General features: G+C 38.3%; 2 protein-coding genes across 6 annotated transcripts in view; both read right to left on the bottom strand.

Annotated features, from left to right (window-relative positions):
* Positions 1–23,580, bottom strand: part of FZD3 (frizzled class receptor 3) — a 219,642-nt gene that overhangs the window by 104,939 nt on the left and 91,123 nt on the right. The window contains exons 7-8 of one of the 5 annotated variants that reach the window (XM_080676957.1): positions 18,394–18,622; positions 4,570–5,315 (exon numbers count right to left, since the gene is read on the bottom strand). The exons of 2 other annotated variants lie outside the window; for them this stretch is intronic. In XM_080676957.1, the coding sequence (XP_080533083.1) occupies positions 18,409–18,622 (214 nt within the window). In that variant the 3' untranslated portion in view covers positions 4,570–5,315; positions 18,394–18,408. Of the gene's footprint in view, positions 1–4,569; positions 5,316–15,944; positions 18,623–23,580 lie in introns of those variants that run through there. 2 more of the 5 variants (XM_080676959.1, XM_080676961.1) reach the window with 2 other exon arrangements.
* LOC308250586 (FUN14 domain-containing protein 2-like) lies at positions 3,408–3,920 on the bottom strand (the record flags this gene model as incomplete). Its single annotated transcript, XM_080673276.1, has 1 exon — positions 3,408–3,920. One exon carries the CDS (start codon positions 3,918–3,920, stop codon positions 3,408–3,410), a length of 513 nt encoding a protein of 170 aa, XP_080529402.1.

A 23,580-nucleotide genomic window follows, 5' to 3' on the forward strand; every position in this document is an offset into this window, starting at 1 on the left:
AGTTCTTACCAAGAGATGAAGAGCTACAAGATTTCTCTTGTACAGTAGGGGGTTGGAAGCAGGAATGATAAAAGAAATGAAGTTTCTGGAGTAGGCCGGCCCCTTTACTGGAATAGAGACTCCTGACATAATATTCTCAACCTCGTGTTGTTTTCTTAGGGGTTATATTTCCTAAGCATCTGGGGGCTGGGGGTAAGAATTGCTCAAAAGAACAGAAGCTTTCATTTGGATGACTTAGAGCAAACAATGACCCCATTCAAGGGATCAGGGTGGGATGGGCAGGGGTAATGCAATTGAGGAAGAAAGGAATAGATCAAGTGTGAAAATTCTGTGCCAAACAGCCTCCACAAGCTTCCTTCCAGCTAATCTGACCCTTTTCAATGAGAAGCATGAACTAAATTGTTGCTTTGATGATCTTTCCACTTTTCTCCACTGAGGTGAACAGAGATGCCGTATGGCATCTATTCATTTGCAGCCCTACAAGAGAAGGCTCTGGGCCAAACGTGAATAATGAGCTCCTGCCCTGGAGTCAGTCAACAAGTGATGCTCGTTAGTAAAGCTGACTCAAAACTGGCCTGTCATCTCCCTAGAGTTGTACTGCGCCCACGAGGGTAGTTGGCAGGTGTCTGCATACTTCCCATGTGCTCACCCCATGGCAAAGGCAAGCTGCTGCTGAGCAAGGCATTCTGGGGCAAAGGGGAAGGGAAAACAACCAGAAAAGTATTCAAAATAACTCATCATCCCCTGCTTATTTGTCCGTCATACAGAGGATTTACTTGTTGCCTAGGCCCTAGGGCAGTAAGATGTTTTTCAAAGTGTGGTCCTTGGACTACAGGCATGAGAATCACGTGTGCTTTTAAATTCAGATTCCTGGGTCCTACCTCAGACCTACTGAATCTAAATCTCTGAGGAGTGGGCCTGAGAATCGTTTTTTCCATACTATCCTTCCCTCTGCACCCCCAGGTGATTTTTATACAAAAGAAAATTTAAGAATCTCTGTTCTAGAGGAACACACTCTTCTCTGAAAGTCAGGGGAAGTGGCTTCCTAGTCCCAACTTTCCTTTCAGCTTAGTGAGCTTCCTTTTTATCATGTCTTGGGTTGGATCAGGAGTCATCAAAATATTTTAAGATAATTATAGATTTACATGCAGTTTTAAGAAATAATACCCATACCCAGTTTCCCACAATGGTAACATTTTTTGTAACTGGAGTAAAATATCAAAACCAAGAAAGAAATTGGCATAGATACAATCCATCTATTTTATTCAGATTTCACCAGTTTTACACTCCCTCATTTGTGTGTGTGTAGTTCTGTGCAATTTTATCACATAGATTTGTGTGATCATCACAATTAAGATATAGAATGATTCAGTAATTCCCTTTCTACCTTTCTTTTATCTTTTATTTCTACTTTACTTTTCTTCCTTCTTTCTTTCTTTCTTTCTTTCTTTCTTTCTTTCTTTCTTTCTTTCTTTCTTTCTTTCTTTCTTTCTCATCCATTGATTTTCCATTGATTTTTAGAGAGAGTGGGAGGGAGGGAAGAGAGACGTCCATTGGTCGCCTCCTGCACCCCTGGGGATGAAACCCAAAAACCAGGTATGTACCCTTGACCAGGAATCAAACCTATGACCCTTACGTGCATGGGCGGATGCTCTATCCACTGCGCGCAACACCAGCCAGGGCTGCTTTAGTAATTTTTAAAAGGGGAGTTCAACCTAGGTGCTTCAAGGGATGCTGTAGTGAAGAGAGGAGAAGGGTTAGGCCAATTAAGTGGGATTTTAGGCACTTTCTCGTAGAACAGTCTGTCTTTATCTGTTTATATACTGAGACTTACTATACTGATGAAAGAATCCCATAGCTAAAAGCCTTTGGTTTAGTCCAATATTTTCATTTATAGATGAAGAAACTGTATGCACGTGTATCTATGTGCTCCAGCACATACACTGATTTATTACTCAATCTGCTAATGATCAACATTGATCTACAAAGTTAGCTAATGATCAACATAACATAAACCATTCAGAAATTCCCCCCTTCCCTTCAAATGTTAACTCATTAAATTTAGCAACATATAACAATAAGTTAGGACCTTTTCCCACCTTAATTGTCAGGAGATACTTTGAGGTTCATTGCCTGGCACATAGTCATCAATCAGTGCCTCCAGGAAATATTGGACTTTCATTGGCAAACAGAGTTTGAATAATTGATGAAAATGTATATATACATCTCTTCATTTCCTTTTAATGATTAAAGAGATCGTTGTAAAAAAAAGTGTCCCATTCTTCTACGATAAATGTAACAGAAGTGTAATGTACAGAATATAGTGTACACTGAATTCTTCACTGGTTTTATAGCATCTGGAGAAACGTATTCAGTTCTGTGGAAAATTTTAATAGGAATATTCGCAACTGGAGTCTTTGGAAGGGAACTACTGGGTCTAAAAGGAAGTCATGAGAGAATAGAAAAATAAGATAGGAATTGGAGAATGGGACATATTTTGCCCATAGAAAAAATTTGGTTGAAATAGCATAGTTTTTCTCAAATGTTTAGAAAATAATACTGTGAAGGAATTACTGTATATCTTTGGGGCAATACCAATGTGTGAAGGTAACAAAGAAATACATTTGCCACTCAATATATGGAAAGCGTTTATATAAGCTGCCTCAAAATGGAATGGAAGGCCTTACAGAGTAGTGAGCTTCCTATTACTGAAATCATTCAAGCAGAGGCTTATAAAAGATGGTTCCGAAGAATTTTTATACTGGGTTAAAGATTGAACCATATGATTTCTAAGGTGTCTTCCAACTAAAAACTGCATGATCCAGGCAAGAAACTCTAATAGTAGTTTAAATCCTGGTCTGCCTTCTTATGCAAACAAAACAAAAACAAAAACACCCAAAATTGATTTGCTTATGTGAGTAGGCTTTCCTTTTGGGAAATTGATATACTTTAATGTATTCTTTTTTTTCCCTTTCATGCTTAAAGGCGAATGTATTCAGTTCCTTTTCATGCAGCACATAGTCAAGTATCTACGTGCTTGTTATTCCTTTTCCAATCAAGTTTGGGACAACCTTTGAGGATCCACCCATCCTCCAAGGTGAGCCATCTTGCACTATGTTTTAGGAAATATCTTACATAGGGGAAAGGAACATTCTTGCTGACCTACAGATTAGTCAGGTGGGGAGTGTTCTGGGAGGAGACCTAATGTCTACTATCTCTTCCGGTGTTGTTGGAGGCTCAAGGTAGGGCTGTATCAGTTTGTACCAACAAATGCCTTATAGAAGCCATTCAGATACGCCACAGCAGGGAGGAAGGCACAGAAGAGGAGGAGGAGGAGACTTGATGTCCTAAGATGAAGAGGCTAGTAGGTGGAAAGCCCAGGAATAATGGAAACGAAGTTGTCCTCCTTAGGATGACATGCCAAGCAGAAAGCCTCCGAGAAATCCACCAGCCAACAGAATGTTCGTCTTCACAAACAACGCGATCTCCTCAGCTTTGCTTTTCACCTCCATAGGTATGTGGGTGCTCCTTTGGGCCTTCAGCTGTTCCTTGGCTTTCTTCATGTCCTTCTCTACTTGTTGCCAGTCAATTTTGATGTACTCAGCATGGTTTGCAAGCTGAAGGAGAAAAAATCCTCCTCCCACAGCTGTTGCAGCCAACTTCCCAACTTTCTGGAATATGAAGCCGGTGCACCATCCAGTGACACCTCCAATTAACAGCTGGGTTGCCATGCTATACTTTTCAGCCGAGGGCCCAGATTCCTGCCCGAAAAGCTTGTGCCACCATCGCTGCTTTTTAGCCAGTTCTGCAAGGTCCAGTGAGTCAAAATGTCCCTGACTGGACGCGGAAATTTCAGCAAGCTGGTCTCGCGATGACACCCGCGAAGGCTGTGCGCTGGCCTGCGGGTCAGATGTTTCCATTCCCACGGCCGCAGCGGAAGAGGGCGGACTGCGCTGGTGGCAGCCACTTCCCCCCCGCCCCTACCCATGCGTGCAACTGCGTCACAAGGCTTCCGGGGCTGTATCCAATGGATTCATATTTTGCAGCAGATATTCGCTGAGCCCCTATTATGTGCCTAGTACTGAGGATACGTGTTATGTACAGAGGATGTGACAACGTACAGAGAAGGATCTTAACTATATTGACAAAGTAAGTGTGAAAGAACCATAATACAAGATGGTGTGTGTTTGTATACTATGTTCCAGATTAATGTGAATCCTATGTAATGAATGAAAAGTGATTATTACAAGAATATCCTAATTTAAAAGTAGCAGTCTAATATATTAAAGAGTCTAGAAGGTGATTTTTAAAAAAATTTTTTTATTGATTTCAGAGAGGAAGGGAGGAGAGAGAGATAGAAACATCAAGGATGAGAGAGAATAATTGATTGGCTGCCTCCTGCACACCCCTACTGGGGATGGAGACTGCAACATGGGCATGTGCCCCAACCTGAATCCAACCATGACCTCCTGGTTCATAGGTCAAGGCTCAACCACTGAGCCATGCTGGTCCAGCTAGAAGATGATTTAAAAAATTATATTCAATCAGGTACTAATGACAAAACAGAGAACAAATTATTTTATTTTATTAAAAATTTCCAGTTTATAACCAAAATATACAACAACTACATTTAAAATCAGTTTGTACACTCACAGTTAAAGTGCTAAGTAAAAACATTTACAAAAACTGACAGTAGTCTACTGTAAACAAAATAAATCTACAAGAGCAGAGTGCAAAGCACATCCAGCTAATGTAAAAATACAGTTCATGCTCTAATCAAGTGCACTTGCCCTATACACATCTCAACAATAGTAACTTTCCCACTCACTTGGAAATGAATGAACAATTTTCAATACACAAAAGAGAAACATGAAGAACTAATGCCACAAAATACAAGTCTTTAGCATAAACACTTTCTAACTAGATGTTTATATGATAAAGCAAGATTAAAATTTTAGAATCAATTTTAGAATTGCCTTGTCAATTTAATTCAAAACAGGTTTGGGAACTAAATTGCTAACTGCCAGCTATTTAAAAATAATAGTTTTTAAAGGAAAATAATGAAAAAAGGAATAACTTTTCTACCTTTATATCTCTTGAAAAAAGAGAAGGTGGTAGTCATTCTTGATAACAGTAAAATGAAGACTTTTTTTTTTTTTTACAAGAATGGACAGTGTTCACCTGTAAATTTAATATCAATGAGTAGAGCTGGAAGACAGGCCAAGCTGGAAGGTTGGCTAAGACTGAAACACAGGCCATCTCAGGAGAATAGTGTAGATGATGGACACCTAGGATGCTCTGGACACAACCTTAAACTGAAAAAAAATAAAGGATCAGCATGGCACTGACTTCATAGAACCCATAATTACAAGTGACTAGCTCCCTTCCTCAAGATCACTGAAAATATACATCACTTTCAGACATTTCATGGGTTTGGTGAAAGAGGGGCAGATTCCTAAGTTAGGTCATTTAATATCTCTTGCCTCACAATAGTCCCATCAACACTAGTGAGATTATTTCCACTTTTGTCTTAAAGCTTAATATTCTATTAACTGATAGTAATTTGCACTGGCACTAATGTATTTGTTCTATTTATTTATTTTAAATCTTTATTGTTGAATAATGTATTTGTTCTTAAATGCAGATTTTTCTTTAAGACAGAGGTAAAAGGGCTATAGTCACCAACACTTTAATATTAATAAGTTATAGCAAATTTCCTTCTTCCTAACACTTTGAGACAAGTTATACTTTGGAAGTATTGATAAGGAAGACTGGAGATAAAAGGCAGCCCTGTCCGTGTGGCTCAGTGGTTGAGCATTAACCAGGAGGTCACGGTTCGACTCCCGGTCAGGGCACATGTCTGGGTTGTGGGCTCGATCCCCAATAGGGGCCGTGCAAGAGGCAGCCAATCGATTATTTCACATCATTGATATTTTTATCCCTCTCTCCATCTCCCTTCCTATCTCTGAAATCAATAAAAACATTTTTTGCCGAAACCGGTTTGGCTCAGTGGATAGAGCGTCGGCCTGCGGACTGAAGGGTCCCGGGTTCGATTCCGGTCAAGGGCATGTACCTTGGTTGTGGGCACATCCCCAGTGGGAGGTGTGCAGGAGGCGGCTGATCGATGTTTCTCTCTCATCGATGTTTCTAGCTCTCTGTCCCTCTCCCTTCCTCTCTGTAAAATATCAATAAAATATATTAAAAAAAAAAATAAAATAAAAAAAAAAATAAAAACATTTTTTTAAAAAGGCAGATAGTAATATCTTGGGGACTGTAAAGGAGCGGGTATGTACCTGGGCAGGACTCATGGTATCAACTAAGAAGTGTACCAAGCAGTTATTGAGAGATCAAAATAAGCTTTCTCCACTATAAAAGTTTATCCAAAACTAAGACACCGGATTAATACTGGAATGTACTAGATCAACTCTTGTTAGCCAACCTGTTACCCTTATTATTCATAATATTATTTATATGAGGAGCTGTAACAACATCTGAATTTGGAAAAACTCAATTTACAACCTTTTAGATCATAGCTGTAACTAAAATTGGAGATTTCATGTGTAGAAGAAGCTTCATATTTTTATACGTTTTTATACTCACTTTTATTCTTATCACTGAACTCTCTCTATATAAAAGCCTAAGCAACTGTTTGACTGGTAGCTAGATTTGCACTGACCACCAGGGGGCAGATGCTCCAACCGGCAGGTTAGCTTGCTGCTGGGGTCCAGTTGATCGGGACTGGGCAAGACGAGCCGGACACACCCTGGAGCCCTCCCACTGTCCCTCTACGGCCCCGATCATGCACGGGTGGGGTCCCTCGGCCTGGCCTGTGCCCTCTCGCAATCTGGGACCCCTTGGGGGATGTCGGAGAGCCAGTTTCAGCCTGATCCCCCCAGGCCAGGCCAAAGGATCCCACTGGTGCACTGGGCCTCTAGTATAGGTATAAAAATCTTTAAATGGCATTTTGAGGGAAACTTGTTGGCTATATAACATAGTAGTTTTATCTTCAAATGCCTACCAAGAAGATAAAATTCTATAATTATCAAAATTTGAGTCCATATTAGATAAGAGGTGGGGGAGTCTTTTTGCCTTTAAATGATATTTACAGACTAATCCTTTACATATGACAATATCTAAGGTTATGAAAGAACTACACATTGACTTAATGAAAGCTTATGTAATTTAAGTATTCCCAAAAGATATTTACTTCAATTACTGAAGTCTTTTTAGTAAAATATCTTTGAAAACTGGACAATTTAACAACAAAACAAAGCTTTTCTTGGTAGCCCTGTGGTTATCTGTAGTTTGAGAGTCTCCTTCATAAAGCCTCTGATAGGCTGATAAGAAGAGTTGGGATGGGAAGTCAATATATCTGTTCTAAAAGATCTTTTGTTTGGTTCTTCTTTAAATATCTATAATAATAAAAGCATAATATGCAAATTGACCAAATGACCGAACAGCAGAATGACCGTCCAGATGACCATGCTATGACACGCACTGGCGCCAGGCCAGCCAAGGCGGGTGCGATGTGATTGGTTGGGGGGCCCCGCCATCGCCTCATGATTGTCTCGCAGAGGGAGTCCCAGGCCACTGGCCGGTGGGGGATCGATCAGGGAGGGGGGGCCTCTGCAATTGCCCCAAAGAGGGAGGTCCAGGCCACCCTCTGCGTGGCGATTGACCACAGAGCCCCAGCCGGGTGGGCAGGGCCTCCCTCTGCTGGGTGATCAATCACAGAGCCCCGTGATAGCCCCAAAGAGGGAGGCCCAGGCTACCCAGCTGGAAGGGCTATGGCAGGTCCTCCCTCTGCAGGGCGATCGATCTGGGGGCCCTGCGATCGATTGCCCCACAGAGGGAGGCCCAGGCCAGCCAAGTGATCGCACCCCACGCCTGTTGCCTGCAGAGGGAGGCAACTGGTGGTGAGGAGGGGGAGCAGCGCCACACAGATGGCAAGCAGTGGCAGCGGTGGGGGCAGGGCCAGCTACTGGCAGCCAGGGGAAGGAAAGCCCAGATAGGCCCTGATTGCCAGCCAGGCCTAAGGACCCTACACGAGGGATCCCAGATTGCTAAAGGGCGCAGGCTGGGCTGAGGGACTGGGCCTCTAGTCCTATATAACAAAAGGCTAATATGCAAATCGACAGAATGGTGGAATGACCGGTCACTATGACACGCACTGACCACCAGGGGGCAGACAATGCAGGAGCTGCCCCCGGTGGTCAGTGCACTCCCACAGGGGGAGCGCCGCTCAGCCAGAAGCTGGGCTCACAGATGGTGAGTGCAGTGGCGATGGCCTCTCCTGCCTCCACGGCAGCACTAAGGATGTCCGACTGCCGGCTTAGGCCCACAGGGAGTGGGCCTAAGCCGGCAGTCGGACATCTCCTGAGGGCTCCCGGACTGCAAGAGGTTGCAGGCAAGGCTGAGGGTGCCCCCTTCAGTGCACAAATTTCGTGCACCGGGCCTCTCGTATATTATAAAATGCTAACATTTGATCACTTTTGACCAACAAAACTGGCAATTTCACATAGTTCAGAATAACATTATCCAACTATGATCACACAGTAAGAATCTACTTGGCCTGATTCTCAGAAAACACAATGAAACAGTTTATGTACAGGAGTTTTCTGTTGAGATGACCATGATAACTTAACATATACAACACTGTATAAACATTAAGACAAAGCAAAACAAAAAAGGCTTAAAAAATAGAGTAGAAAAGTATGGCAGGCATTTAATTAATACACACATAATGCTTTTTAGATTTTGTGACATTTGTGATTTTATCAGCTTTTAAAATTTTGTTATATTCTCTAAATAAATATCCATGTTTATATCTTTAAAAAGATTATGTAAATGTGAGCTTTGGGTCTTGCATATTACAAAAAGTGAAATAACTGATAACTATTAACTGTAGAGACATAAATTTATATAATCTCCCAATTTCACTATCAAAGTACAGCAAAATTAGTATTTTTTTAATTAAAAATGTTTAAATGAGAAGAAACAGCTTCTATAGCTTTTTCAATTAACAAAAAATAAGACAATTTAATAGATTTTCAGTGTCAAATTAACTTTTCTTTTTATGGCTGGGGGAGGGTGGTGTTATCTTTATCATGCCAAAATAAACTTCAATAAAAAAAAGGAAACTCTCAAAAATAAATTTCGGCATCTATATAATAAAAGCCTAAGAGACCGTTAAGGCCAGTCACTGTGATGCACACTGACCACCAGAGGGCAGATGCTCAACACAGGAGCTGGGGGAGCGCCGCTCAGCCAGAAGCCGGGCTCACGGCTGACAAGTGCAGTGGCGGTGGCGGGAGCCTCTCCCACCTCCACAGCAGCGCTAAGGAAGGAGCAGCGAACCAAGTGGTAAGAAACAGCAAGCAGGCAGGCAGTAACGAGCAAGGGGTCCCAGACTGCGAGAGGGCGCCGGCCAGGCTGAGGTGCATGAATTTCATGCACCAGGCCTCTAGTTTGAAAATAAAAGCATGGAAGCTGTTTGAAGTTGGTATTAAAGATGTGTGAAATGGGATTATTCTAGTGAAGTAAAAAAAAAAGATAAAGAATTCAATTTACTCTGATAACTCACAGCTAAGGTAGAAATAGCACCTGATAACAAGAGAACTTTCAGACTAATATTTTCATATCAGAGTCCTTTTTATGATAAAAAAATAATTTTAAGCTCACATATAAATAAAATACATTATTTTCAAGCACATCATTTTCACCTCAACTCAATGTAAAGAACTACTGTGTTGTTCTTTTTTTTCTATTAAATGTTTCTGCTCACCGGAGTAGTTTGGGGGGAAATTATCTGAGGCAGGAATAAGGGAGTGAAGGAAGACATTTATAAATTTTCTTTTCAAAACTGGGGAGGGGAAAAGTACAGAAATAGAAAAATTGTGGATGGCCAATATAAATTAAAACATTATGGGATTATCTGCTTTATCTTATAGAATATCCCATTATCAAAACCCAGAAAATATTCAAAGAAATGTCTGGACATCAGGTTCAAATTTAACAAATGTAATACAACATGCAGAGCCAGACAACTGAAAATAAAGATTAATTTTAAACAGGCAATCAAAATAACATTGTAATATAGGCATGTAACATAGGCATGAGAGCACCTGGGAAATCTGATTTAATTTCTGGAAGCCAGGAGAGCTGCCTGATTCAGTGATCTGACCAAGGCACAGAATTATATAACCAAAGAAATCACACCAGAAAACAGTTTACCTTCCTATATCAACTTTCCATTATTCTTTTCTACCCATCAGACCACAAACCCAATAATCAGACCCAATAATTAGCAAATATCTAGACCAAAGTGTTCAAGAGATTGAGATGAGCTAATGCAGACAATTAGAGCAAAGACAATGATCTTTAAAAGTAACAGAAACCTCCTTGGCCTGGTTCTCAGAAAACACAAATCTATAAAGGAGAATTCTGCAGAGAGCTAAAGAGGCTTTATGGAAACATCTGCACAGCCAGAAAAAAATTAAAAATAACAAATCACATTTATCTCTAATATTTTAAAGCAGGATACATACATGTTCATGGCAATTTAGCAACTGTATTCACTCAATCTAAGAATACAGCTTAAGAATAATTATTGAACAGAAAAGTTTCAATCTACTCTGAAATTCCTTTTACATTTTATAATTATTTTAATGTTGGTAAACCCGATAGCTTTTTTCTTTTGTTAATCCTCACCTAAGGATATTTTTTCCATTAATTAAAAAAAATACTTTTAGTGATTTCAGAGAAGAAAGGAGAGGGAGAGATATGAGAGAAAATCATTGATTGGCTGCCTCCTTCACATCCTACACTAGGGATCAAGCCTGAACTGTGACCTCCTGGTTCATAGATTGACGCTTAACCACTAATCCAAACTGGCAAGGGCCCTGATAGCTTTTTAATTGGCTATATGGGCCAGTATTATCACTGTGTGGTTTATTCAAAGTTTAGGCTAACTAGCTATATTTATATTTAAGAGAACAAAAACCACAACATTATATGTCATTTTTTTCTGTATATAAGTTTGAGGTGCTTATATTGGTGCTTTAGGAGAATTTTTACATAAAGCTTACATGTAAGCTTTCTTTCACTTTTATTATCTGTAATACAATTTTCCTCCTTTAAAATTACTTAAAATCATGAATGGGAAACAAAGTTAATAACATATCTGAATACTATCAATTTAAGAATAAATTGCATTGCCGAAACCGGTTTGGCTCAGTGGATAGAGCGTCGGCTTGCGGACTGAAAGGTCCCAGGTTCGATTCCGGTTAAGGGCACGTACCTTGGTTGCGGGCATGTCCCCAGTGGGGGGTGTGCAGGAGGCAGCTGATCGATGTTTCTCTCTCATCGATGTTTCTAACTCTCTATCCCTCTCCCTTCCTCTCTGTGTAAAATCAATAAAATATATTTAAAAAAAAAAAAAAAAAAAAAAAAAAGAATAAATTGCATTAACAGTACAGGAGTACAGGTTAATCTGTAAATATAGTTCATGGAAAGAAAAAAAGCAAGCCCAGATAATGATTATAAAAAGGTTAAGAAACAACCATATTAGAGACGGGTGGAATTTGAGACTACCTAATCTAATGGCCTTGTTTCTTTCATTTACAAATGAGAAAACCAAGGTTCCAAGAGGTAAAACTCCAGTTACACAGTTCATTTAGAAGAGAGACAAACCTAAAAATCAAGTTGCCTGACTCAAAATTCAGTGGTACTCAAAAATATAATGCCTTTTTACTAAGCATTTAAAAAACTGCCAATTTAGAAAACAGAAATTATTTAACTCTATACAGTTTTATTCTTTTAAGCCAATAAGTACATCACAAAAAAATAGTTGCAAGTTAGTAATATAAACAAGCTGACTTATATAACAAAAACCCCAGATCAATAGTAAAAATAATAATGTAGTTCACCCTATTGCAGGAAATATGATAAAATAAAACGCTTGAAAAATATCAGTCTTATAAATACTAACTAGGGGCCCAGTGCACAAATTCGTGCACCTTGAAAGCAACTGTGAGCCGCGAGGCTGCAGTGGGCACAGGGGCAGATCTCGGCCCATCCTCTGTGCCTTCATCCAGCCCCTCCCACCACAGTCCCCTAGTCCCATCTGCCGGCAGCCCTGCTCCTGCTGCTGCCGCTCCCATGCGCTGACGGCGCCAGCCCCAGTCGCTCTGCGCCATCAGTGGGTGCGAGCGGCAGCTGCTGCCCTGATCGCCCCTCAGGAGCAGGGGGAGGTGGAGAAGCCCTCAGGTGTGATCGGGGCCAGTAGCCACTGCTTGCACCTGCTGACAGCGCCGAGCGATCTGGGCTGGCGACGGGCACCGGCAGCAGGTACAAGCAGTGGCTCCAGTGCTGGCAGCAGGTGCAAGCGCCTGACAGGACCATGGCACACGGGAGCAAAGAATTTTCAGTAACCACCAGAGGCTCGCCCCAATGACAGTGACCAGTGCCCCGTCTTGGTCTGGCGCCCCTGCTCATCTGCTCCACCATCCTGCTGCAGCCGATGCCTGCCATGTTCCACACTCTGCCGCCTGCTGCCAACACCCGCCATGTTCCACACGCACCCCCTGGTGGTCAGCGCATGTCATAGTGACCGGTTGTGTTCAGTTGTTCCACCGTTCGGTCTATTTGCATATTAGGGTTTTATATATATAGATGTTACTAGTGAAAGGTAATTACCAAATTATGGAACTCTGAGTTCTCAAAATCTAAATTACAATATAAAAAAACCTTGTTTTTATATTAAGTTAAACTGGTGACAGTGGCCAATAGAATAGGAATAAATTATGAGCAATGTTATCATACCTTGAAAAATGTCTAAGAAAGGACACAATAAATTTTCTAAGATAGGTGATTCTATAAAAAAACAATAATCTGCCCTAACCAGTTCAGCTCAGTGGATAGAGCATCAGCCTGCGGACTGAAGGGTCCCAGGTTCGATTCCGGTCAAGGGCATGTACCTTCATTGTGGGCACATTCCCAGTAAGGAGTGTGCAGGAGGCAGCTGATCGATGTTTCTCTCTCATCGATGTTTCTAACTCTCTGTCCCTCTCTCTTCCTCTCTGTAAAAAATCAATAAAATATATATTTTTAAAAATAATAATCTGAAGACACTTATCCTTCAGTGCATTTAAATAGATTGAACTACTCTTAAAGGAAGTAATGTTGTATTGGTATAGTATCTGGCTAAAACATAAGTGAAACTTTCTTTTATCTTTATAGCAACAAAATTTTACTAATTAGAGAGAAATCGGAGAATAAGAAATAGGCTTATTAACTAATTATATTAAATCTTTATGTATCAACCAAAATAGTAATGTCTACAAAGATGGCTAGGCAGACCTTAACATTTTCCCCTAGATTTTGGATTCTGAGAGAAAATTATAATCCTATATGAATTTGGCTATAAAAGAAATCAAGGATTAAAGTTAAATTAGGAAAAAACTCTAGGAAACTGATTATAGTTATATGAGAGGTAAAGGATGCTTTTCTTCCTATTCCTTTCCCAAAACTCATATAACTGGAACAAAAGGGTAGAGAATTAAATTATGAGGAGCTGTCAACATTATTTTTTCATATAAAATAGAAATAAGAATAATGTATAAAATTATACAGCTACTAAGAAACATAGATGAATTAAATGTAAACACTATCTCATTTTAATCAGTTGTAAAAAGGGATAAAAGAAATGTAAAAGAATCATGAGTTCCTTTGTAAATCTTGGTTTTATAAAGTTATCTTTTGTCTGCTTATATGAGGAAAAAAATGGAGAAATTCTTACATTTCATGCAGGTTTAAAAAATTATATATACAAACATAGAAACAATTAAGACAATACCTTACAATTTAAAGTTTTGCAGTGATGAAAACCAGTAACTTAATCACCTTTTAAAAACTTGTTCTTAATCAGAAAGAATTAGGCACATGAAAGTCCTCAAAGAAAACAAGTTATAAGGCTTGCACTTCTTATATCTTTCTTACAATTTCAGTGAAGCCAAGTGATTTTATATAATTCCATATCAAAGGTAACATATACTGGAGATTCCCTAATTTCTGTTGGAAGGGACCTACAAATTCATCATATAAAATTTGAGAGCATACTGTGGTATTTTAGAGAGCCAACACAATTTAAGGACAGAGCTACTCTTGAAAAAGAATCTCATTTTTAAAAGGATAATTGGATTGCTGATTTAAACATTGTACCGAATGAATACTGGTCTAATTGCCTACTTTGTTGTTACAGCTATATACCACTGAAAACCATATCCTTGTTTTCTACAACCCCCAAATTCTAACAGAAACATATAAGTAGATTTATAGATTACACAGCATTATAATACATGTTATCTCATTTGATCCTCACACATTCAGTGAGGTAATTTGGGGCCAAAAATTGCCTTATCCTCATTTTACACTGAAGACATTGAGACAAAGAGAAGTTAAATGACCTGTGCACTTCACACCATAATTATGGGTCTTTGAATTCCAAGGTCAGTGGAATTTTCATTACACTAGACTATGTAAGTCATCCAAGTATGATAATATATATAAATGTACCTTTGGCATGTCAAAAGCGGTATAAATATCACCAGAGTGAAATTTTGGTATAATAATGTTTTCTAAGTTTTAGCCAATGACACTCTATTTTATAAAAAAAATTTAAGTCGTTTATTTTATTTCATGGGGCTATAGCCTAAATCAAGATAGTTACAATTTCAGTTATTTCCAGCTATTATCACAAAGAAACTAATGAGGTAGGTTAAAATGTTGAAAAAAATTTCTAATTTGAAGAGATTTTTAAAATGTTGAAAAAAATTTCTAATTTGAAGATTCTTAGATTTCTGAATCTGCTTTAAGGAGAAGCAGAAAGAGAAAATTATTACTAATGAAGGTTTGCTTAAGTATTTATCACCCAACTAATACACAAAGATCTAATTTCACATAAAACCAAAGAGCCTAACTACTTCTAAGAATAGCTCTCACCATTAAAAATGAATATAAAGAGTTGGTACAAGTTTGTGTATATATATATTTCTTTAAATAGTAATATGGACTGTCACTATAGGGGAAATATGCTTCATTTGGTATAATTTACTTGTTTCTTATACTTGCTACATGTTATTTTGGTAAAGTAGACTTAATTTCACTTTAAATTCAGATCCTTCAAATTTTTTTGAAGTGAGACTCACTGTTAGAGTAAAAGTGAGTTGTATGATATGTTATTCATTTATTTATTAAAAAATTTACTATGTACTAAGCCCTGTGCTAGTTATTGAATTATTTATCAATTAATCTTTGAAGCTATTATTTTGAGCTTAATATGGTCTTGGATCTGTTAATTATTGAATAAATTAAACACAATATTGGTGAAATCTAAGTACTTTTTGAAAACCTTTTGATTATATATTAACATTTGAGAGAGCACTATTATTTTCTCAGCTGTCAACTGAATGAACAAAACACTAAACATTATCATGTGCCAATCACAACACAAATTAAACATATGGTAAGAAAGCTGTCCAGACTTGCTCAAATTGGTTTAAACTAGTTGAAACTTGAAATGCTGTTTGCTACATATAGTTCTTCAACTGTTTTTGAAAAACAAATTAATTTGGAGCACTAGTTTGATAAATAACATGGCCCAAACTAAACACTGTTATCCAAACAATGAGTTAACAATATTAAATAAATTTTGTGGTGCAAAATTAAGATACTGGAAGTATCTTAATGTCAATAGAAGCCAGGCCTCTTTGGAGTTTAGAATATTTTTCTGAACTGAAATGTCAATATAGCATTTACATATATATCAACAGTTTAATAGAGAAGATATAAATGAATACATAAAATCAAGAAGCAAAAATTAATATTTTCATAATGTTCATTTAACTGTCTATACTTGGCCATTTGTACAAGAAAACCAATTAACATTTTGGCAATTGATAATATAATGCAGATGGTGATGACTGACAACATCTTTGAGCTCAAACTGGTACCTTCTATTTTAACTTCTTATTTTTGTTTCTGAATGCTTGTGTTGGTCCTCTCATGCTGTTCTCAGGAGAGATTCTCAGACAAAAGCCTCATGAATTGTTCATTTAATTATAAATAAGTTGTAAATTTGGCCTTCAGAGAAAATGTTTACTAAATGTCAGTTATGAGGGAATTTACACTGTCTTGAGCTCTTACTCCAATTCCAAGGAGAAAGACAATGAAGACAGAGGGGAAAAAATTACATTTTGGGCCAAATGTTCAAATATATCTTGTGAAGAATTACTAATAAAAATATTAACATGTACTTTGAAAAAAACATGATATACAGATTATTACCAGAAAACTGACTTTTGTGTCTGATAAAAGCTACTTTTTCAACACCTAATTCTTTGTTACTTTTTGTTTTTTTAAAAAAAGAGTAAAAGTACACATGAACCAAACACATGTCAAGCAATGTATGATAGTAGCCCTCAAATAAATCTCTTAAATCCTCAATAATCTTAACCCTTATATTTTCGTTTTCAAATGATTTTTCATTTGATCCCCTATTTGACAACTTTGTGAGGTAGGTATTTATCTTTTATCTTTTACAAACAAGGGAACTAAAGCTCAGAGAAGTTGACTTTTTAAAGGTCAAAAGCCAGCAAATGACAAAGCCAGGCCTCTCTGGAGTTTAGAATATTTTCTAAGGTGTCATTCTTGGATTACCTGCATAAGAATCACCAATGGTATTTTTATAACTACAGATTTTCAATTCTTACCATCTTTGAGTTACAGAATGAGAATTTTTGGGAGTGGGGTCAGCATTCCACATTTTATAATGGACCAATAAAGTGGAAAACAATTTTGTATCAGGTAATGATGTAAAATGTTGAGTCCACCTAGATTTTCACATGATATAATGAGACGCCATCAGATCATCATCAGGGGCAAATCAGTTTAAAACAGCCTGCAGCCTGGCTACAGATTAGAATCACCTGGAAAACTTATTTAAAAACCTATCAATTCTCATCTGAATGAGAGGAAGGCTTGGGCATCAGAGGTTCCCCAAATGATTCTTACCTCTAGTCCGGGTTGAGGACATGCTTGTTTAAAATGTTTTTCTATACAATACACCTAGCATTTTCCAAAAATTTTCTTTCCCTCTGATCAATTTCATGCCTAATACAGTTACCAGTTTTTATTGTAAATTATTTAAACGTTACAAGACAAAATGTCAAAAAATTTTGAGTTGATATTTTTAAGATTACAAGGTACTTCACAGCAAGACTAATCATGCTTCATTTAGTTACAGTGGTTTTTCAGATACCCCATATAAATCACCACTTTGGACCTAGGTTATATGTATTTCAGCTGTAAACAAGACTGAGGGGGCAAAAGCTGTAGCCTATTTGCTACTGGGCAATGCAAGTACAGACAATCAACTCATTGATAGGAGGGGCTGGATGCCAAGATCTGGTGGCTTTGGCAAGATCACATCTCATTGCAGAAAAATACAACAATGAATACAGAGAAAACATTTTGCCATTTTGTAATTGTGGTTACCACAAAAAAAACCTTATAATGTGTGATGCTTATCTTATTACATGCCTCCATGGAACAGATCTGAACATAAAGTTCTCTACGAATTAATATTACTACATGGGAAAAGATGGCTACAAATTATTTTTTCCATCATGCATATGGATAAGTTATAAAAACACTGCAAGTAAAAGGAATATTTACAAAAGTAATAAAAACAATTCACTTATAGGGAAAAAAACGGCCAGTGAGACTCCTAATCCTGTATCTCTCTGGATGAAATTTATTTTGATAGAATTTTGAAAGAGCCTTCAATACTCTAATCAGATTCTTCTGTTGATCTTATGTTCTATTAGTTAAAATACCCTTGCTGATTTATCAAATTCTCTTACAGTTTAAAACCACAGTTCTTTTTCACTTATGGAAATAAAACTACAAAATCCTACCATTCATCGGAGAAATAAACCTTGCATAGAAAATTCTTTAATTCTGAAATTTTGTTTTATTAACAGAATGACCAGAATGTTATCTCACAACTAGTTGATATTATATATGAAAGTTCACTACAAAGCAGTCACCACACACTTAGGACTTTTTCTAAATATAAAATAGTGGGTTTATAAAAATGCTTACCAGACAAATAATTCTCTCTTCATTACCTAGAAATAAGAATTATTTATGTGACAATATAATTTTAAGACGCCTTGATATTCCAAGTTTGATGCAATATAAAAAGCAAAAATTTACTTTTCCAATGGACACAATCTGCACCTGACTGAACGCATGATAACAGTGAGTTACAGCAGTCAGTCATGCTAAAGGCAAAGAATAAAATCTGCTTTATAAACGGCACAAAATTTCCACCTTAGACAGGATAAATTAAGCACTGGTTCCATCTTCTTCAATCACTCGGTTCATGCTGGTGCCATGTGTGATGTGAGTCATAGGATTATTACTGAGATCCCGGATGCTGCTATGTCGTGACTGTTCATTGAGACGATGAGAACTACTGTGCCTGGAGTGATCCGTTAGTCGTGACATGCTGCCATGAGGTAGTCTCTCTTCCATTCCTCTGTAACTGCAGGGAGTATACCTAGTACAGGAGAGTTTATTTTGAAGCAAGTAATAGAACACACTAGAAAAATAACACTAAATTTTGCATGAAAATGCTACACTAAATGAAATAATTAAGAAACCAACAAGTGAAAAAGTAACAACCACCTTTGATGATTTACAGCAATTTCATTAACACTAGAATTATTCATAAGGCTAACCAAAAAAAAAAGGGAGAAAACATACTCATTAGATTCAGAATTAAGGTCCTATTCTTTGCAAAAGGACAGAAGTTAAGGTTAATTTTTCCCATTCAAATAAGTTATGGGTTATGGGGTGAGTTCAGAAGAGGAGGAAAAACAATGGAGGAAAGATGGCACTGACCTTGGGAGTGTAGAAAATTGGCTATAATCAGAAGTACAGCAACTCAAATTTACTAAAAGATTAGGAAGAGGGAGCATATGAAATTAGAGGAGAAATTAGTGTAACCAAAAAGGAAAAGAAAAAAAGATGAATGAACTGGCAAGCAACAATGACAGTATGTGACAGCGTCTTTCCAGATAGCCCAGCTAACAATTAAATTAACTACTGTAAATGGTGTTAATTATTTTTCCTCAGAGCTGTGAGGATACTATGCTATTTCATAGAAGGTACATCTACTTAAATATACATAACAACATCCTAATACACTATGACTTATATTCCTGCTAAAGCAAATTCTCTCAGTACCCTGAACAAAGATGCAGCTTTTGAATATGCCAACTGGGATACACTGCTTATTGTGGACAGTCTTCTCCTCCATCATTGTACTTATCTTGAAAGCAGCAATGGGGAGCTGTTAAATTTTCTTTTGTTCCAATCCTGACTCAATGAACCCCCACCCCATCAGACATAAGAATACTCACACTCAGATACACCTTTTTGTAAAATGTATTTAATTTAGGATAACAAATCTCAAAGAAAACTTAACTGAATATAATTTATAACTTTAACATATTAAATTTTAAGTAATGTTTCTAAAAATAAAAAAATATAGCAGGCCATTTCTTTTTTAAATAGTTATCAAAATAATCATATGCAGTTGAAGACCTATTGGGTGTCAAAGCATTCATTTATCATTCCTTCATAATTATAACAAATTTCGTGACTCAATATGAACCATTTATAAAATTGTATTCTAATGTATTCTAATTCCCTCCCTCCTTATGAGTGTCATAAAATAGGACCTTAAATTACTGTAGAAACTTCCCAACTGAGATTACTTAAAATCTTCTTGCCTAGGTGCTGCCAAAGTGATCATTCTCAAATTACAAAGCTGATTTTATCACCACAGTAGCCCACACATACATACTATGCAGTAACCATACTCCAGTACCTAACTCCTTTTGTTCTCCTTACCTCTGCATATATATTCTTTCCCTGTCTTTAATTTCCAATTGCTTCCCCTGAATCATATTCAAAGTAGCAGTGCAATGTTGTTTGTAAAGTTTCCTCTGACTTCCCATGATAATTTGATGGTTTTCTTCTCTGGGATCCTAAAGCACCTTGTATATAATTTTTTAAAATATATTTTATTGGAGTAACCAAGATGGCAGCATAGGTAAACACCTAAACTGCTGCCTCGCACAACAATATCAAAACTACAACTAAAAGACAAAACGGACACCATCCAGAACCACAGGAAAGCTGGCTGAGTGGAAATTCTACAACTAGAAGAGGAAAGCACATTGAGACTCAGAGGAGCTGCAAAAGGCTGAGGTACGGAGACTTGCACGCGGAGAGGATGGGTGGCTGTGTGCATGGGCGGCTAAGTGCGTGGCTGGCTTTCTAAAGTGGGAGGCAGACAGAAGCTCCCGACTGCACTGAACTCCAGTCCCGGGCGAGATGCTGGGAAACCAGAATCATTCGGGGGGAATTTGGACTGTCAGGAAAAGAGAAAGCACACTAGACTTGGGAGCTGCGGAAGGCAGAGGTCCGGAGGCGTGCGTGCGCAGAGAGGACTGACTGCTGAATGCACGGGCAGCTGAGTGCGCGGCTGGACTTCTAAAGCGAGAGGGAAACGGAAGCTCCCGACCGTGCTGAACTCCAGTTCTGAGCGAGTTTCTGGGAACCCCGACGCATTCGGGGAGAAACTGGACTGTCTGGCAGTGGGCGAAACTCGAGGGCAGCTTTCTCTCAGAGGTGCTTATAGCGATTACTGAGGGACACTAAGACCCAGGGGCCGCTTAGGGCAGGGCTGATGGGAAACCAAGGTTGTCTGCTCTGCCCTGAAACTCCACCCCATCCAAGCTGAGCACAGAGGCTTTTGCAATTTTGCAAGTCTTGTCTCATAAGAGTGTCTCCAGCACAGAAGTGTTCCCAGCATAGACACAGCTGATCCTCACAGCCAATTGGCCTGGAGGTCAATTCCTCCCAGTGATACCAACAACAATCAAGACTGAACCAGAAGGCTGAGCACAGAGCCCACAAAGGGGTGCACCAAGAGTGTCCACCTCAGGTAACTGGGAAGGCTGAGCCACTGTGCCCTAGAGGACACCTACCACACAAAGCTACTCTATCAACTCAGGGAAACAACGAAAATGCGGAGACAAAGAAACAGATCACAAATGAAAGAAATGGAGGAAAGCAAACGACTGGATATAGAGTCAAAATCACAGTTATAAGATTTTTCAAGAATTTCCTAGAAAAGGCCGATAAATTTAGCGAGACCCTTGAGGATATGAAAAAGGACCAACTAGAAATTAAACATACACTGACTGAAATAAAAACTATTATACAGAGACCCAACAGCAGACTAGAGGATCGCAAGAATCAAGTCAAAGATTTGAAATACAAAGAAGCAAAAAACACTCAGCTGGAAAAGCAAAAAGAAAAAAGAATCCAAAAATATGAAGATAGTGTAAGGAGCCTCTGGGACAACCTCAAACGTACCAACGTCAGAATTATGGGGTGCCAGAAGAAGAGAGAGAGCAAGATACTGAAAACCTATTTGAAGAAATAATGACAGAAAACTTCCCCCACCTGGTGAAAGATATAGACTTACACGTCCAGGAAGCGCAAAGAACTCCAAACAAAAGGAATCCAAAGAGGACCACACCAAGACACATCATAATTAAAATGCCAAGAGCAAAAGACAAAGAGAGAATATTAAAAGCAGCAAGAGAAAAACAGTTAATTACCTACAAGGGAGCACCCATACGATTGTCAGCTGATTTCTCAACAGAAACTAGGCAGGCCAGATGGGAGTGGCAAGAAATATTCAAAGTGATGAATAGCAAGAACCTACAACCAAGATTACTCTACCCAGCAAAGCTATCATTCAGAATTGAAGGGCAGATAAAGAGCTTCACAGATAAGAAAAAGCTAAAGGAGTTCATCACCACCAAACCAGTATTATATGAAATGCTGAAAGGTATTCTTAAAGAAGAGAAAGAAGAAAAAAGTAAAGATAAAAATTATGAACAACAAATACATGTCTATCAACAAATGAATCTAAAAATCAAGTAAATAAAAAAATCTGATGAACAGAATAAACTGGTGAATATAACAGAATCAGGGGCATAGAAAGGGAGTAGACTGATAATTCTCGGGGGAAAAGGGTGTGGGGGGTGCGGGAAGAGACTGGACAAAAATCGTACACCTATGGATGAGGACAGTGCGGGGGAGGTAAGGGCAGAGGGTGGAATGGGAACCGGGTGGAGGGGAGCTATGGGGGGAAAAAAGAGGAACAATTGTAATAATCTGAACAATAAAGAATTATTAAATTAAAAATAAAAAAATAAAAAAATATATTTTATTGATTTTTTTTTTTTACAAAGAAGAAGGGAGAGGGATAGAGTTAGGAACAGAGAACAGAGAAACATCGATCAGCTGCCTCCTGCACACCCCCTACTGGGGATGTGCCCGAAACCAAGGTACATTCCCTTGACCTGAATTGAACCTGGGACCCTTCAGTCCGCAGGCTGACGCTCTATCCACTGAGCCAAACCCGTCAAGGCTATAATTTTATTATACACAAGGAAAAAATAGATAAAAGATAGAAAATATATCATAGAAAAAAAAGACTGCTGCTTTTTAAAAACACAGAGTAGCTGACCCATTAGAAGGCAAAAGATCTTCTGAGAAGTCTCAATCTAAAAGTATAGAAATTATATCCTACACTAGGACAGAGAAGACTGAGAGAAAGGCTAGGATGAGACTTAAAAGATATCAAACAGTTATAGAAACAGATGTTTTAAAGTTAACATAGAATGTTTTCCATTTTAGGCATAAAAATTTTCATTCTTTCAGTTTCCCAAACTAGAAATTGTTAAAAAACAAAAACAAAACACAAACATTTGATATAGTTCTCTTTAGTTGCTATTAATCCATCAATTCCTATTTTTTAATTTCTTCTTTATAAATATTTTTCAGATCAGTTCTTCTCTTTCCACTGCCACTACTTTCCTATTAATCTTCATCATCTCTTAACTGAATTATTGCAAAGCTCCTTAGAAGTGTCTAATCATTGGCAAATTTAACAAGAAAATACATCCCCTTCTCTCATTCTCTCTGTGAAGCTTCTCTGATCCTGTTCCCTTCTTATTTTTGTAAGTAAAAATTGACTGGAATATAGTCATTCCCATTTTGACTACATATTATCTATGGCTGCTTTCATGCTACAGTAGCACAAATGAATAGTTATAACAGAGATCGGATAACCCACAAAGCCTAAAATATTTACTATGTGGCTCTTTATAGAAAAAGTTTGACAACCTCTGGACTATACAGTCTTCCCTTGGTATCTACTTAGGATTAGTTCTAGGACCCCTGCAGATACTGAAATCCATGGATGCTCGTCTTTATATAAAACCAGAGGCCCGGTGCACATATTCGTGCACCGGTGGGGTCCCTCGGCCTGGCCTGCGGGGATCTGGCCGAAACTGGCAGCCCAACATCCCCCAAGGGGTCCTGGAGTGTGAGAAGTCACAGGCTAGGCCGAGGGACCCCACTGGTGCC

The sequence above is a fragment of the Plecotus auritus genome, assembly GCF_963455305.1.
Source record: "Plecotus auritus genome assembly, chromosome: 6".
Lineage (NCBI taxonomy): Eukaryota > Metazoa > Chordata > Mammalia > Chiroptera > Vespertilionidae > Plecotus > Plecotus auritus.